The sequence below is a fragment of the Syngnathus floridae genome, chromosome 12 (assembly GCF_059516105.1).
Source record: "Syngnathus floridae isolate MCC-2025c chromosome 12, RoL_Sflo_1.0, whole genome shotgun sequence".
Lineage (NCBI taxonomy): Eukaryota > Metazoa > Chordata > Actinopteri > Syngnathiformes > Syngnathidae > Syngnathus > Syngnathus floridae.
In genome coordinates, this window is record NC_142424.1 from 5,960,001 (window position 1) to 5,977,165 (window position 17,165).

Sequence of the window (17,165 nt, forward strand, 5' to 3'; positions counted from 1 at the left end):
ACCAGGTCCGGATGACCTGCAATATGATTTAGATTGAAATACAATTTTAAAAATACAACACAAGGCATGATGTAAAGTACCAACCACAATATTAATGAACGCCAAAGCAAGACATACGTCCAGTGATTATAGAGAACTGTTAATAATTTATCTGTCTTCATATACAAGGATTTATCATTGTGATAGCCTGGCCCACATTACAAGTAGGACATTACCGCCACCTACTGGTGGTGTTGGTGTTGCGCCTTGTCTGATGTCTGCGATTTTGTCTTGTTTGAAATTATAATTCAAGTATTATTGTTTATTAGATTATTACTTAATTTCCCCCAGTTTTATTACTGTAAATTTAATTTTATAAAATAATAAAATGAACAAAATTGTAACCTTTACTAGATTTATTTTTATTTACATTATTTCACATTTGTGATATTTATTACATTACATTATTTTGCATTTGTATTTAGTTTATTGATTAAAAAAAAATCGAATGAAACTTTATATCATGTATGTACATATATTTAGTTTAATTATTATACTTTACAGTCTATAACGTACCTTTTGCTGTTGCCATGACTTAAATCTGTATAATGTAGTAACCACAACAGTCATTAAAACCACATAACTTGTATGCATTTTATGTTACTGTTATTAGTGTAATTAAATATACCTAAGAAGGTGTCCGCTGTGTGAACATGTATTCCTAGACTGTCTCGACGGTGTGCACGGAACCGAGCCCTCACTCTTACCGTGCTGATGGTACCTTGTGCCATATCCTGGTCTGGATGATCGGGACCTGGGCCTCTCGTACACGTCATAGTAATTGTAATAGGGGTTGTTGGGGTCCATATCGTAGGACTTGGACGGGTCGTAGGGGTCGTCGGCGACCATCATGTCTTCCCTCTTGGGCTGAGGTGGGCTCACGGTCACTTTGGCTTGGGTGCCGTTGTTCTGCTCGCTTGGTTGGTCCGGGACCCGGGCTTGGACCCGGCGATGTTCCCTGCCTCTTACCAGTCGTTGGAGCGCGGGCGGGAGCGCCTCAGAGTCCGGCCGGGCGGCGGGGGGCTGCTGCGGAGTGTCCGACGCCCGCTGTTTGGCATCGCTGAGGATGGTGATCGGTCTCTGCACTTGCTCCTGCGGCGCGCCGCGACGCCTGGCCGGCTGGTACTCGGAGCCGTGGCTTAAAATGCTAAAGATTTGACCATTGTGAGACCACTGAAGTGTCTGCCTGGGAGCGGCTTCAGGTTTATTCCCTTGGGGGGGCGCCGGGTGCCTCTGGCAACGCGCACCTCGGAGGGTCACGACAAATAAATAGACGCACACGAATGCGTAAAGCGGCGTGCCAATGCGTAATCCCATGTTGGACTCACTCGCTACCCTGGCACTTGTCTTGGTTTTAATTTACAAATCCACCATGTCAATTTGCAAAGCTGACGCGGAGAGCACACACAAGGCAAGGGAAAGTGTGAAAGTCACATCTCTCCACTCCTGCTGCCTGCACATGCACTTAGAGATGGGAAGGAGGAGGCGGAGTTGTGAGTTGGCATCATCGGATGGTTACACAAGTTTGCTACTAGTCATATAACTGAATACTTGACGTCAGTCTGACCCTGCAAGGTCTTTTAAATAAGTTGTTTTTTTTTTTGCCTTACAATCGAACAGTTTCTTGTCACAAATTTTGTCTCACAGCACAAAGCAAAACAAATGGACCAAGTGAAGTCTGAAGTCTCAAAACCTGAATCTCAGCTCCCCTCTTTGGACACCCTGGGTATATCTTATTACCATATTAATAAATTAATTTTCACAAATTGCTGTTAAAGTCAACTTGGCCAATTGATACAATGAACCAAAATGGATTAACACTCCAGTCGTCTTCCTAGTTCCGATCCTATAAACCAACTATCGCTGTTAACGTCAGCGCTATAATGCTCAGTTTGGGAAACATTAAAGCCTTTAATTTCCATATTTATAGAAAAAAATCTCTACAAACCATCCAGGGATTACGTTGGCTCAACTATAGTGATTTTGGTTTCCTCATATATCAACTGGCTTCACCGCAAACGACAACTGCAGTAACGACATTTTGACCCCACAAGGATATTTCCTGTCCTCAGATGTTTGTGTGGCCATCAGCTCCAATGCATCAGATGCTAGAAGAGGATGTGGAACCCTCTCTACGTGATGCCAACATAATCAAAAATATCTCGGAAGCTGTTTGGCTCTTGCATGCATTCTCAGGCCATGTTGCTGGTTTTGGCACATGCTTACATGGATGCTTTGATCGGCTGCCGTTCAGCTGTGATCACTGGGCAGAGGACGATTTGAGCCACAAGCGAGCGATGAAGACGGATTGAAGAGTCGCTACCGTGATGACACCTGCAAGTTATTAACATCTTTGTTAGTTGCTTTCCTATTGGCTACCGAGCTTGCGTCAGCTGCGGTGTCCCCATGCAATTTTTGAAATTAGATTACTGGAGCGTTGAGAGAGATTTTTTCAGCTCCATTTTCAAACTTCTGTGGAGATTCTTTTTTTAGTTAATATGCCTGCGAGGACGACTGGAGAGCATGGGCAAAAACCAGTTGCTTTTTTTTTTTTTTACCAGCTAACTATTGTTAAACTTGTATGGCATAAGGATTGGAATATAATATGGAATAAAATTTGAATTTTTTTGTGTTCCCATTTCAATTCAAAGATAGCAAAGGGCCCATTTTCAAATGTCCCTTGATTCTCGTCGGTTATGTTTACTCCCACATCGGCGCAAACCACCCTTTTTGAACACAAAATTGCCAACACCTGTGATTTTGTTAAAGCTGGACAGCATTCTCGCTGACTGTTAACCGAGAATACACACTCTTAAAATTCCACGCCATTATCAATAACCATGTTTTAGAATTGCACTCGTCCAAGTTAGCGAGGAGCGTTCAGATCTTACTAGCCGTTTCAAAACTGCAAATTCCCACTTTAACATCAGCTAATTGTATTTTTACAATGGAAAATGTTTCCAAGACTTGCACAAGACTCGACTAAGTCAGTAAATTCCCTATCAAGGGTTAACGGTATCCAGGAGTTAGTGGTAAATTACTCGGAGGCAGTCTTACACTTCTCAGATAACAGACGGGACAGACATCATCATTTACCGTCACGTGAGGCTGCTGGTCCATCTTGCGCAAGCTGTGGTCCTGGATGGAAGCCAAGTGGAGTCACAGAAGCATCCAAAACTATTTTCCTCCCTGCAGAACCTCTTGGACTGGGCACACACACAAGATAAGTATAAGTTTATGCTTTGTAATTATACACGTCTTTGCAGATTGAGAAAAGAGCCCAAGAAAATAGGGCAAAAAAAGTTTTACCTAAAGTGAACATTTGAGTGACCTTCACAGCTGCTTTGTGTTTCTCTCTTCACAAGCACTTTATTGTGTTTCATTTCGTTGATGGGGCGTCCCATGAAAGTGAAAAACACGGCTCAATGAGAAACAAGTCTGATCCAGCTGCAGCAGGTCTCTGTTTTGTTTTTTTTTTGCTCATAATTCACAAAACCTTCACTTCTCCTCTCAATTCCTTACACATCTGTAAGGAATTAACCAAGTTCTTTTGTTTCTGGAATCCATCTCAGGTCCACATTTTTGGCCGTCCAATTGAGCTGCAGGAATTTGAATCAATTCGTGCCTCTGATGAATTATAACTGGCAGAACACGGAGAGTGTTTTTAGTAAAAATATCCTCTGGTGTTCCACAGGGCCATTACGTAGAGCCACTTTCCTTCTAATGTTATGAATGGTCTACCAAATGTTTGATACCAAAGCCTGCTAGAATTTTTTGTTGATATCGCAAAGACATTGCTATTTTAGGAAACTATTCAATATTATTTCCCAAATTCTGTTAGAGTCATTGTGGCTTTTTGTAGAAAAACAACAAGGAACAATACAAAAGGAGACAAAATGGCCTCTTGCCGTCTATTTGGATTGGGGGCGGGGGTGTCTCCATTTTCTCATGATACTAAATTGAACAATTTAAAGTACACTCATTTGGTCAACATCTGGCAGACATTTTGTTTTGTTTGAGTCTAGTGTGCAGGCAGGGATTTTATTGAAAGTACTTTTTAAGAGCACCATACCTTTTGATGCCAGATTGTGCAGTAAATGCACACTTTTGGATTTCGCTTTCATCAATGCTAATTCATTATTTTCAATTGCAACACCATTGTCATGGAAAAACAACAACACAACACGACAAAAAAGGATTCGATACCACTTTTTTTCATACCGATACCAGAACGAATAATTCAATTAAAATGACAGCAATCCTCACGTACTTCCCTCTAATCCGGCCAACCATTTTTTTGCAGCCTGCGGAAACGAATCTTGTGCCTCAATTTCCATCATTCTTGGTAAAAAAAAAAATCTTAATATGAAACTATTATCCTTGACACTTTCAAAAACTAGTTATCCATTAATTGTTTCTATACAAGAACAATATCCAAACGTAAACATCGGGATAGTTTGACAGAGAATATGCAAAACACCGAATAGGAATCCCGGAGCTGAGATTGAAAAGCCGAACTTTTTAATTGTGAGAGCAAATTTCATTCATTTTCCTTGAAATGGGGTTTCCCATCCATTTATTTGTTTAGCAAAACCTAAGCCTATTCAAATACATTCAGGCCAAGCTCAAAGTTCTTTAACAGATGGAGATAACTCAAGTGTTTCCTAAATACTGGGTTTCCACTTCTCAGGAAGCATGACCAGGCGCAGGCACACGCACGTACACAGTCTGGAGGACGACGTGGCACTCTTTTCAAAGCATCAAGGGAGGCGGAGTGAAAGCGCACCCCAGCACACTTTATATACACAGTACTTGGACTCATACTGTCATGTAGATTTATGGATTTATAAAAGAAAATTCCAATGTCTCTGTTTCGCTTACAAGTGGAAGAATGTAGTAGGAGGTCTCATTTGCTCACAGTAGAACATTTGTGCCTTTGCACATCTGTCATTTATGACGTACTAATACGTTCTGAGTGTTGCAGAATATTCTTGAATGCAACACAGACTGTCCTTGAGGTCCAAATGGACAACAGGTCTATTCTGGTCTGGCATTCATTCATTTGTTTGCCCAATATTGCATCCTCCATTTTTCATAATGCGACAGGAAATATGTTGTTACCTCATTCCTAATATTGTCTAAATGGTAAGTGTAAAAACATCTGTGTTGAAGCATTTCCAGCCCAATAATATTTACACGAAGCTGCCTCTAGACAAATAAAAAGATTGTAGTTTACAAGTAACTGAATTCAATTACAGTCACAATACGTATAAACATAAGTAGATTAGGTTTCACGATGACCATAAATATGAGATGGAAATGAAAATTAGGCCAAATGTGTCTGCTTTCCAAAGTAGCAAAGGGGGAAACATAGAAAAACTACCGCCATCTACAGGACATTCAACAGTATTGCGCAACCTTCCAGTCTTACCTTTTATAGAGTTGTCATATGATCTTCATTTGCACATCCTCTTGTTGGGTATCTGAAATAAAATAAATAATAATTTATACATGTTTTACAACCGGTTCCCTGTCAAGTTTTTCCAACATTTCTGGTAGTCCGATGTGTTTAAATTCATAAAATGTGACTTGATGACCTCAAATTAAGAACACGAGCATAAAAACACTTGGTTGCAATTATTTTTCTACAGTTTTTATTAAGTGCAGAACAGAAACAGATGAGAAGGATTCAGTAAAAAATAGCCTTTGCGCATGCCTATGCTTTTTATATAAAAAAAAAAATCACTGCACAAACCAAAAATAAGACAAATCGCATGTTGTAACAGAAAGACGATGTTTTTTTTTTTTTCATTGTCAGCAACCCGCGTGCACGTTTGAGGGAGGACAACAAAAAAGTGCGGGTGTTAGTCAGCTAGAAGAAAGTGATGCACATAAAGGTTGACTCTGCGCTGGCATGTGGAGAAATATGCTGGTGTTGGTTTTGCTCTTTGGAGATAAATTCATGACGAGGTTAGACTAAATTGACACAAGTGGACGATGAGGGTAAACGGGCGCTGGGTTATGATGACGCCAAGTGGCTGGGCTCTTTCAGCTTCAGACTGGAAGCTGCAGGGAAACAAAATGAGACAAATGAAGGCCACATATGTCCAGCAGAGGGTGCTGTTTCTTACTTTTTGAAAACTACAAAACTATATATTTTTAAGTCTTTCTCGTCTACTGCATTGAATTGAAGATTGATTTCAGTCTAGACTCATAATTTCTAGAATAACAGACTGCATCATTTACAAAATTTCTGAAAAAGGGAGCAATTTAATGAAATATTCCAAATGACCCCCCAAAAAATGCATTGAGTGGCTTACTGTATCCCAATGGAGGAAAATGTAATTTAATGTATTGTATTTTAAAAATATTATTGTTTACTTTTGTGTGGTCAGTGTCATATAGGATTTGCATCACTTGAAATGTACATGTAAACAGAGAGTCAAAAATGTGAGTTCTAAGTGCCTCATTATCCTGCTCATCCTTTGGATGCTTGTGGGGTACATGTCAAGGAAAGACATAATAAAATTTAGGTTTTGGACGCACAATTAAATGCCACAATTTGATATTCAGAATTGTTTTTCAGAATTTCCATTTAGCTATTGAGCCAGTATGCTACGTTGCTATCTTTCACTAATATGCTGCAATGCTTCTATGCTATCCAACATTGCTACTTTCACTTTTTATTTCATAAATTAATAAAGAGCTTATTTGGTGTGACGACTATACCTCGTTATCCATCTCATCCCCGGACAACTCATTTGAAATGTGTTCCTCCTGCATGACAAGACAGTAAAATTTAGCATTTTTACAGGAGACTCACAATTAAAAACATAGAGTTAAATAAGTTGTACGGTGTTAGAGAGAACGGTTTAATAAAGGGAGCACTGACTTCAAATTCAGGATCGGGTGGGAGATCAGGGCAGGAACCATTCTCTGCAAAAAAAAAAAAAAAAGTCAAATAAAACGTGATGCTGTGGATTCTATGTTGGTGCTTACTCCATCAAAATTAGGAGGGACTAAATAAAATAATAATGAAACATATGAAATAAATAAATAGCAACATCAATTTTCTCACCCAAGAAATCTGTACAGCGCCTCTCTCTCCACGGCGCCAGGTTCATTCGTCGCACGTTGTTGCAACGTACAAGTTGGTTACGTCTCGAGATGACATTGAATACATCTCTCGGAACGCTCGTGATGCCGGTGTTGTCGCAGATGATCCTGGACATGGTGGCGGTGGAAAGGGCGGCTCTCTGCCTCGCCGAGAAGACACCAGGGTTCTCGTACCACAGCCTTTGAATTTTGGAAAGTTCTCCATTAGCTGATAAGAAGTGTGATCTATCTTTCTATCTATGTATGTGAGGTGTTGCCTTCAGGGACAATATCAATCCATCCATCTGTCCATGAGACTGACCTGTCACCCTGGCGGATCTTCTGGAACTGGGTGGCGATGAGGCAGGCAAAGAGAGGCCCAACGCGGCCGCCGCGGACAAAGGGCTCAGCCACACCCCCCAGCCAGACGTCAATGTTGGCGGGCGTCCCGTAGAGTCGCAGCAGTCTGCGGGCCAGGTCGGTGTTATTCAGGACCCGAGCAAGCTCGGCCTGGTTCCTGGGCTCGGACAGGTTACAGAATTTGCGCCATGCGTTGTAGCCTAGTAAACATAGAAAGTGAGGGGATGAGGAAATGGTCATCTGTGATGAATGGGAAGAAGTGACCTACCGGGTATGCCGTGGTCACGCGACCTCTGCATGTTGAGCGAACCCAGGTCCAGAGCCAGGTGTTGCACAAACTGGAAGAGCCTCTCCCTGATAGCATCCACCATCATGTGGTCCTGAGTGTTCAGTTTAGCAGGACCGCCCACGAGACCACGAATCAGTGAGTCGATGCCACCTGGAGGGGGACATAATGTCTTTAAATTCACGAGCACTTTGCAATAAATGAAAACTGTCATTTAAATCCAGTGTAGTGCTTCAAGATTAATCGTGTGACTGTTTAATTTGAAATATAATTGAGAGACACAGAGACAACTAACCCTCATATATGATTCTCCAGGGGGTGAAGAAGGCTTTGAATAAGGGAACGCTGGGAAACCGACGATCTTGAGTGTAGTCCGGGCCCAGGCGGCCTAAGACAGGCTGGATGGCCAAGTGAGCAAAACGGTATGCCGCCGTGGCAAAGACGTTGGAGATCCTGGGGTCCACGTTTGAGTCGTAGCCGGGATAACGTCCAAGCAGCCGGCGTATGGCATCGTCACCCACGATGTGCGGCAGATAGTCACGGATTATAAACACCTAAAATGCAATGAATGAGTTCAGGATTTCAAATTTGGAGCCAAAACTATGAAGGGAGCTGAATCGGACCTGTGCGTAAGCGCCCATGATCTTGCGCGTTTCTTGGTAGATCGTCTCACTGTCCCATTGGGGGTTGAGCCTCTTCAGAGCACGGGCTAGACGGTTGTGTTCACGCAAGAACAAGGTGTGCATGGAGGTCAGAGCGATATTCTCATCTACGCGGCTGTCACCTGGAAGACAGGAAATTATTCATGAGTGTGACATCATTTCGAAGCAGGAAGCCTAAAAACTGAAAATATGACTAACCTCCAATAAAGCAGGGAACCTCTGTGGCATTGGGGTCATTGGTCACACGTTTGCGGGTAGCGCACATGTTGACCTGCAGAGGGTGAAAGGGCAGCAGCTCCCGTCCGTTGTCGGTAAACCGGTCATTGACTCGCATAAGTCCGTCGCTGTTGAGATCTCGGAGACTGAGGGCGAGCTTAGGTTCGGAGCCGTAAACCTGGCTCAGATCCAGGAAGGCGGTCAGCGCGTTGATCTGCTCGCGCTTGACCGGCTCTCCTCCAAAGTTGTAGGCCGAGAATCCCGTGCCGCATGCGGGGGCCGATCTGAACGAGGGGATGCAGCTATCAGGACCGGTGGGCAAACGTGGGTCGCCGGGAGGAATCTTTAATGAAAACAGATGCCAAAAAGTTACGTTTTTTTTAACTTCAGGCCAACAATTTGAGTTTCAGGGACGGACCGGGATGGGGATGCAGGGCTCGGTGCGTTCGCAGCTCTCGTCGCAGTTTATCCCGTTGCTGAAGGAGCGGATGCTGGGCGAGAAGGGCGTGAAGGTGAGGTCGTGGTCGTTCCACTGGCCGAAAAAGGTCACCATGAGAGAGAACTCCGTATCGTTGACCACGCCCGCATCCGTGGTGCTCAGGATATTATTAGACACCTGGCGGACCTGAGGGCGAAGGACAGCTGATTGGCTTTTTGGTTCGGCTCATAAAACACGAGAGACATCGCGGGTAGCCAAACAAGTACCAGGGGAAGAATGAAGTTGTTGAACGTTCGGTTGGGCTGCCACCCTCTAGGTTCCGAGATGCCGTCGTCGTACTCGGCGGGAAGCCAGCGGGTGAAAGGAGTGTTGGAGGCTCCAAGGCGGGGCTTCATTCTACAACGCAAAAAAAAAACGGAAATGAAGGAAGTGTAAACATTTTGTTACATGTGGCCCAACATGTTACACAGTGCAGTTTCAACACTTTTTGTGGTTTTGTGTCTTATTACCATTTGAAAGCAAAGCGGTATTTCCAACATTTGGAAATGATCAATATTTGAATGATGAGAAAGTGAAACGACTCAAAATCATACGTAAGAAGCTCACCGGTTGTTGCAGACGCCTGTAATCGTGCGATACTTGTCGAGGTTTTGCGTGGAGCTACAAGGCGGAGGCCTGACTTGAGCCGCGCATCCCGTCAGCATGGCGAGTTTTTCCAGATCCTCGCCAGAAAGCAAATCTGTGACGATGACCCATGTCAGCAACGTTGATTCGTAGAAAAGCTCTCACACTGTCTGACCTGTTGCATTGAGGGAGCGTTTGTGGACGCGGTGCACCTTCTGCTGCACCAGTTGCAAAGTCTGCGCCATGTAGTCTGCGGCCCTCACAGCCGTCCGAGTTTCCCCACGAGGCTGCTTCAGAAGACGCAGAGCGTCGTGAGGACTCACCACATCCTTGCGCACTCGCCTTAGACTCCTGGAAGCGACAATTCAATTGAAAATAACCTTGTGAAAGAATTGACAACTTCCTGCCAGGCCAGTTTTTAACAATGCTTGTGGTATTTACTAGAAAATACATAAATATTAATATTCATAAGTTGATCAATTAATGTTTACTGTTTTTAAACGGTATTTTACGAGATTAAAAATGTTCAAGTCATTAAACCAATGTTAATTAACTTCATAACACAAAAATTCACCAAAGCTAATAAAGTTGGATTACATTGAGCTAGGTAACCATAGCAGTAGTTAGCTAATGTATACATTCGTACGTTAGTTAGATTATTTGACATGTTTATAAAGTCACCTAAATTAGTTAGCCTAACACAAAAACCGGTTTGACCATAGTATTTTGTATACAATTACTTGCTTAGCAGGTTGATATTTCCACGTAAAAACACTCAGTCAATGGAAGTTAGTTAGCTAAGTTACTAGATAAAACAAATAGAACTTACTCTGCTCTGGAATATGTGTAGGCATCATCAACAATCTTCTTGGCTTCCTCAAAGCATTGTTGAAGGAAAGAGCTACCAAGATGTTCTACAAAGGAAGAAAATAGTCAAAAACATCTTTAATTTGGCTGAACAAGCAAAAGTGAGAAAAAAAAATCCATAAATGTCAAGAATATTCCATTCACCTGTGGGATTCAAGTGTGCAGGCACCAGGCAGATGCCCAGTATGAAGAAGACTGGAAAGAGCATCTCTGAAAGCAAATTAAGAAAAACAAGATAAATGTGGGATCCGTTTGCTGACTGAAAAGCATCTGCTGGTTCTCTTAACTAGAACAAGTCTTGTGAGCAAAGCGAGATGTGAGAGGCTTACCTGTCAGAAGCGTACAAATGTTGTCATTGCAGTGTTGTGGGTCATCTGTTTTTATTTGCTAGTGTAAGGAGACCTCGCCCCCTTGAACTTCACAACTAGTTGATTGTCAGGAAACAGTTATGTTTCCTTGTTCCTTGTTGGATTCTTCTCACCAACAATTGATAAGATGGTTTCACATCTCTATAATTGCAGTGTATTATAATGATACATAAATTTATGGATGTTGGATTAAAAGCCTTGAAGCAGGATGGTGGCATTCTAAAAAAAAAAAAAGTTTAGTATATTTCATAAGTCTTCCCTGATTTTTTTTTATGCCATTCTTTCCTCACGATTGACATTGTTATTGAACATACAATTATTTTTTAATTGGTTTTATTCTATTTATTTTTAAACACTGGACAATGGCGTGAGATGAAGACAAACAAGTTTGAGTGATGTAATAACAGTCTTTGCAGAGCACAAATCAAAACCGATGACAATCGAGCCAACTGTCAAAATGATGCGTGATAAAATTAGTGGCCTTGCAGTCACCATAGTGTGCAGATAAGGCCTTTCTTTATCTCCTTGTTGTTTTCCCTCCTTACAATGACCTACCTGGAGACATAATCGAAATATGATCGATGAATCAGAAAAAGTGAGGTGCGAGTTAAACCTGATAGTAAAAAGCACACGTCATGAAGGCGGAAAATTAAATCAAGAGCAATAAACATGAAACGTGATAAGAAGCTACCACTCAAAATGCCTGTACGTGTCCTACTTTTGACTGGTGGCCTTAATTTTTTTTTTTAAATAAAATAAAATAAAACAGCTCATAATAAAAGAAAGACCTCTCGATAAATAATAAAATAAGTAATCTTGTAGCATTGGCGCGGTCGTTGTTTGCAACATTCCGAAGAGTTGCATGAAGTCAGTTGAGTTCCCGTTTAAGGGTCCTCGAAAAGCAGAAATAAACAGCATTGGTTGAAATAATGTTGGCCAAGTTTTAGGAATGTAGCAAGCAACAGCGTTTCACCAGTTGCTCTGTCAGCAGGCCATCTCAGTTCAGCTCGTTTTACTGCTTTTACTGTCAAAAGTGTAAAAGAAAATAGAAACAAGAATAGGTCAGCCAACATTTCAAAGTTCACTTAGTAAATGTAGGAGTACAGTGGCTTTGGACATTGCTCAGCATTTAAGATAAGCATTGCCTGCGTCTCAAAATAATTTATGTACTAAATCGGTCTTCTTCCGGAACATAATAAGGAAGAAGGACAATTAACCCAGAACGTTTCTATTTCGCAGCTGGTAAAACAAGGGTGATTTAGCAGGAAACCAGAGGGGATGTACAGTCCGGAATCACTGTTAAAACTTACCAGGATTTCACAATTATTAACGATTAATATTTTACACTAACTTGCTGTACTTGTGTTTCCTTATAATATCCAAACAAATACCTGTAAAAACTACAGAATTCTTGGACTTTACAGTATTTAACAATTATTTTACTGTTAAAAATGAAATAAAAGCAGCTTTTATTTCATTGTATTTACATTTAGATGTCTCAAACAACCCAGGAGAGAGCAACTTTTTGTTTTTCAACTTTTCAAGCGAGCAAAAGTATTGGAACAGACATTATTAAACTAACTTGAAGTAAATAACATTTAATATTTGGTGGTATAATGTCAGAGGCTTCGGGCCAGTGGCCCGGACTCGGATCCATTTAGTACTGCCTAAAATTATCGCCCCCTGCTGTTTTGAGAAGGTATGACGCGTATCAAGTCTTCCGTTTGGAAGTCAGCTGGGATAAGTTCCAGCAAATAAAAACGGATTCAACTGTGGTTGGTGGCCCTAAGGATGACCTTGGTCTTTCAACATCTAACTGCAAATATGTGAGAACATATTGGACAAACGTGCCATTCTGCCTTATAATTCCTTTGCAAATTTACCAACGTGATATCTTAAAACTATGTTTGTATCATTTTGAAGCACATATTTGGCTGTTTTGAGCAAGGATGACTTCACCGTATAGTAATGTGGGAGGGAAAAAAAAACCAAATGTGACATTTTAACTCATTTTGTTGAATGTTAAAGGGGTTTAAAAACATTTAGATTGTGACTTTTTAAATTAGAGTGCTAAAAAAGTAGAAAATTTAAATATAGAACGATTCTATAAATGCTATATAGGTGACCGTTTAGTTTTAAGTTTATGGGAGTGAAAAATAATGCTTTTGTATGATTCTGAGTCGAGATTAATTTGGATGCATGTAAACGGTAAAATATGCATCACTTTTGGATCCACTGCAGTACAATAATAATAAATGTAACAACGATTGCATGTATGCGCTGACTCACTCACACCTGCGATGAATTGAAAGGAGAGCATTCCCGACTCTGCAAATACAAATGTTATCAAAAAAGTTTTTGTTCTTTCTCAAGGGTTGTGGGCGTCAGGTAGTTTCTGTCAAATAAAAGCTGCATTTTGAGGGTCCTTACACATAATTGAGTCAGGATCCTACTGATGCACTTAATCGTCAAATTTAAGAGAGGATGAATTCCATTACTTTTGCATTGCTTCTCGTCACTGGTCTCCAAGGATGTGGTGAGTTTTCAAAGCCCATATTTAATAAATTCATATAAATAGTCATAATATACAATTATATTTTCTTTGCAGCTCTGAGTTTGAATAGCGATGGCTTGAATAACAAACCAGATGCACTGATGACGGTAAGGTTCTTTTTATATTTGCATTAAAATACTAATAGATAATTTAGCAATTTGCACTACAATTGGGTAGGAAGTTAATATTGATAAAAGAAATACGAGAGAGTATACTGTCAAATTGTGCCTCATCAAAATGTGTTTTACTTTTTGACGCTTCACTGCAAAGAATTTTACGTTCTACACATCTAATTTGATATTTTTTGCTATATCACGGGATTTTGTGATGATGATTTTTGTCGTCTAGGCTAATAAAAAAATAGTCTCTTTAAACTATACAAAAACATCTATACAAATTATTACCGTTCAAATTTTATAGAACCAATCAATTAATTATTTCTCAATTTAAACGTTAAAATTGAATGACTCAGTGTATTTACAGAGGCATTGTTTTTTTGTTTTTTTACTTCTTCCTTCTTCCTTTGAGCAAGTAAGCGCATTGAACCAAGACATCTTTAGATAATCTTATTTGATATTTTTTGCTATATCACGGACGGGATTTTGTGATGATCATTTTTGTTGTATAGGCTAATAAACAAATAGTCTCTTTAAACTATACAAAAAAATCTATACAAATTATTACCGTTCAAATTTTAAAGAACCAATCAATTAATTATTTCTCAATTTAAACGTTAAAATTCAATGACTCAGTGTATTTACAAAGAGGCATTGTTTTTTTTTTTGTTGTTTTTGTTTTTACTTCTTCCTTCTTCCTTTGCCCAAGTAAGCGCATTGAACCAAGACATCTTTAGATAATCTAATTTGATATTTTTTGCTATATCACGGACGGGGTTTTGTGATGATCATTTTTGTCGTATAGGCTAATAAAAAAATAGTCTCTTTAAACTATACAAAAAAATCTATACAAATTATTATCATTCAAATTTTATAGAACCAATCAATTAATTATTTCTCAATTTAAACAAATTCAATGACTGTGTATTTACAAAGAGGCATTGTTTTGTTTGTTTTTTTCACTTCTTCCTTCTTCCTTTGCCCAAGTAAGCGCATTGAACCATGACATCTTTAGATAATCTTTTCCGTTCTTTCAATATTTGATATTCAACATGTTCAATAACTATGATACATTCACACACAACATGCTGTCAATATATTCATATCTACTGCGACTTTGTGCCCAGGATGCAATCCCCTGTGAGGACTGCGCAAAAATAATGAACCTCCTCATAGACCTGCTTTCCAACACAGACCTCCAGGTGAATGGAAACGTTGCTTATCTGCCCTTCCTTATCTGTCCACTGTAAACAGTGCCATCACGCTGAGCTCCTGTCACTTAAAAATAGACTTTCACAACAAATCCTTGGAATGTCGGTCAACAACATTCTTGACAAATCATGTCACAACACAAGACATAAACACGGTGGTAAAATTGGATTTACAAAAAATATTTGCATTAAAACACTCAAGTTCACTGCACACCTATTGTCAAGTTTTGGATTGTTTGGCAAAGCATCTATTCAGTTGTTGGTGTTTAAAATGAATTATTAATTGAATGGTATGTTTTGATTTTTTTTTTTTCTTTTTTCAGAAAAAGATCACGCACGGTATCGGCAAACTGTGTGACCACCTGCCTGGGAAAGCCAGCATGGCTGAATTCTGCAAGGAGGAGGTGGACAAGATCTTGCCAGTGGCCATCAGCTTGATTACTGTTGTAGCAGTACGTTGCAGAGCCGTGACACTATTTTACTAGATGCTCTTTCGTATTTAAACACACATTAACTTTCCATATATCTGCCGACAGAAGCCTGGGGACATCTGCAAACTCATGGGACTCTGCGGCTCCAACGAGCAGCAGAAAGCATTAGACTATATGGTCGACAAGGTCCTCCAATTTGCTGCGATGCCAGAAAATGTCAGTGAAAAAATAAGCAGAACTTTAAAAAAAAAAATGATTATCGAAATTATCATTTAAATCTGCTGTTTTGTTAGGACAAGCCCACATCACCGTGCTCATTCTGCATCTTTTTCATCAAGACACTTGATGACTTGCTGCCCAAAGAGAGGACCGAGGTAGGTCAGCATCACCAACCCACTTTTAATAGGTACACCTCATCAAAAAAAGATTTACAATAATCCTGAATAGCGGCAATCCACTGTATTATTTTAGCAATACTGCAAATATTCTAACAGTCCTGATCCATTTAAAATGGGATGTTTTCACACACACTTACCTATTGTATTCAAGTCTTGTTTCTGCTGTGTCGTAGGAGGCCGTGGTGAAGGTGATGGAGAACGTCTGTCACATTTTGCCCATCTCCTATCGTGATCAGTGCGAGGTGGTCATCGGCAAGTTCAGCATGACGTTGCTGGACGCCCTCCTTGGTTACGCCACGCCGAAGGCCATCTGCACACTCATCCGCCTGTGTGAAAGTCAGGAGGGTCCTCCCGTCGGTCAGTCACGCTGACACACACTAAAACTGTACTTATTGTTTAATCTGGAAGAAAAACAAGACAATTCCATGAGACCCACATAAGAGACCTAAGTAAAGTCCCGATACAATAGATGGTAATGAATGAATGAATGAATGAATGAATGAATCTGGACACTAAATTGGCCTTTTCAATCTAGGCAGTTCCTCCAACCTAAAGCAGGGAGCAATTTCAAGAACCACATAGCAATACTGCCCCCTACAGTATAGGCTGTGATCTGAAGAAAGAATGGTTCTGAGTCAATAACAGTGCTGATAAACGACATTGGTTTTACAAAATATTAATAAAACACAAATTTAGTTTAGACACCACTGGAATTAAGTACATGTAAACCATTCCATAGTTTTGGTTGAAAGGATGATAAAATGGCTGATTAGTGGAAATAAATGAATATGTTCGCCATATGAAGAAAAATAAAATAAAATAAACTTACCATCCAGTTCCAGTCAACCCAGGTTCAAGTCTATGGAATAAGATCTACTCAAAAAGATTTTTTAAAACGGGCATCGCGTAAAAATCTGAAATATCTTTTAACCAAACCACACCCTATTCATCATCTCGCCCCAGACCCCTGTACTTTGGAAACCTACAGGTGCAGGGACCTGCAAACCTCTCTGAAATGTGGGGTAAGTCACAAACAGCTCGTTATAGGTATACATACATATATATTCTCATGTTTTTTGTATAAAGATGGTAAATGTAACATTATGTCCACTCTATGTAGACTCTGTTCTACTGCCAAACATCTGTCTGGAAAGCCCTCAACAAGGTTCTTTGAAGAGTTGTCAGGTACATGTGACCAAAGTCAAAAAAATGTCAATAATGACTTGCAAACCGTAACGCCGTATCTTTTTTGTCAGGCTGGAATTAAGCGCGAGTCAGTACTTGTGGCTATGAAACTTGAAAATATTATTGGAATATTGATTTCCCACTGTGCTTTTCAGGTTTTGATTTGATACCTCAAGAGAGGGAAGAGAGACTGAGAACTTGGCTCCGATAAGATGATGTATGAGAGATTTTCTATTACCCTCTTTCACCCAAATCTGTCATTGCATCCTTGAATAAAAATCAATTCATCTTTTAGCTGCATCCTGATTTGATTT

The 17,165-nt window shown here is 40.2% G+C and overlaps 3 protein-coding genes and 1 long non-coding RNA gene across 5 annotated transcripts in view; 1 reads left to right on the forward strand and 3 right to left on the reverse strand.

Annotated features, from left to right (window-relative positions):
- loxa (lysyl oxidase a) overlaps positions 1-1,543 on the reverse strand; it is a 4,459-nt gene extending 2,916 nt beyond the window's left edge. The window contains exons 1-2 of one of the 2 annotated variants that reach the window (XM_088391383.1): positions 747-1,540; positions 1-16 (exon numbers count right to left, since the gene is read on the reverse strand). The exon at positions 1-16 is cut by the window's left edge and continues 93 nt beyond it. In XM_088391383.1, coding sequence (XP_088247509.1) covers positions 1-16; positions 747-1,356 — 626 coding nt within the window. In that variant the 5' untranslated portion in view covers positions 1,357-1,540. Of the gene's footprint in view, positions 17-746 lie in introns of both variants that reach the window. The other variant, XM_088391384.1, reaches the window with a different exon arrangement.
- Positions 1,544-1,819: 276 nt separating this feature from the next.
- LOC148389796 (uncharacterized) lies at positions 1,820-3,380 on the reverse strand. Its single transcript, XR_015861579.1, has 3 exons — positions 3,349-3,380; positions 3,136-3,245; positions 1,820-2,373 (listed from the first exon to the last, which is right to left on the reverse strand). It is a non-coding gene; the product is annotated as an uncharacterized LOC148389796 (long non-coding RNA).
- A 2,296-nt stretch (positions 3,381-5,676) lies between these two features.
- mpx (myeloid-specific peroxidase) lies at positions 5,677-10,985 on the reverse strand. The gene is made up of 16 exons (XM_088391382.1): positions 10,918-10,985; positions 10,733-10,798; positions 10,551-10,635; positions 9,897-10,072; positions 9,704-9,836; positions 9,364-9,493; positions 9,077-9,283; positions 8,641-9,001; positions 8,404-8,564; positions 8,076-8,334; positions 7,763-7,933; positions 7,457-7,694; positions 7,118-7,335; positions 6,932-6,975; positions 6,769-6,816; positions 5,677-6,105 (listed from the first exon to the last, which is right to left on the reverse strand). The coding sequence occupies exons 2-16, from the start codon at positions 10,794-10,796 to the stop codon at positions 6,094-6,096; spliced, it is 2,307 nt and encodes a 768-aa protein (XP_088247508.1). The 5' UTR covers positions 10,797-10,798; positions 10,918-10,985; the 3' UTR covers positions 5,677-6,093.
- Positions 10,986-12,811: 1,826 nt separating this feature from the next.
- sftpba (surfactant protein Ba) lies at positions 12,812-17,115 on the forward strand. The gene is made up of 10 exons (XM_088391387.1): positions 12,812-13,492; positions 13,565-13,617; positions 14,754-14,828; positions 15,161-15,289; positions 15,374-15,484; positions 15,562-15,642; positions 15,840-16,023; positions 16,630-16,688; positions 16,787-16,851; positions 17,007-17,115. Exons 1-9 carry the CDS (start codon positions 13,441-13,443, stop codon positions 16,838-16,840), a joined length of 798 nt encoding a protein of 265 aa, XP_088247513.1. The 5' UTR covers positions 12,812-13,440; the 3' UTR covers positions 16,841-16,851; positions 17,007-17,115.
- The last annotated feature ends 50 nt before the right edge of the window (positions 17,116-17,165 follow it).

Bases quoted from the DNA above. Each gene is read 5' to 3' on its own strand.
- mpx (XM_088391382.1), bottom strand. From the start codon at position 10,796: ATGCTCTTTCCAGTCTTCTTCATACTGGGCATCTGCCTGGTGCCTGCA. The intron at 9,002-9,076 runs GTCCGTCCCTGA...TTTTCATTAAAG, and splicing joins AGCCCTGCATCCCCATCCCG to ATTCCTCCCGGCGACCCACG. The intron at 7,336-7,456 runs GTCAGTCTCATG...CAAAATTCAAAG, and splicing joins AAGATCCGCCAGGGTGACAG to GCTGTGGTACGAGAACCCTG.
- sftpba (XM_088391387.1), top strand. From the start codon at position 13,441: ATGAATTCCATTACTTTTGCATTGCTTCTCGTCACTGGTCTCCAAGGA. The intron at 13,618-14,753 runs GTAAGGTTCTTT...CTTTGTGCCCAG, and splicing joins AACCAGATGCACTGATGACG to GATGCAATCCCCTGTGAGGA. The intron at 15,290-15,373 runs GTACGTTGCAGA...ATCTGCCGACAG, and splicing joins GCTTGATTACTGTTGTAGCA to AAGCCTGGGGACATCTGCAA.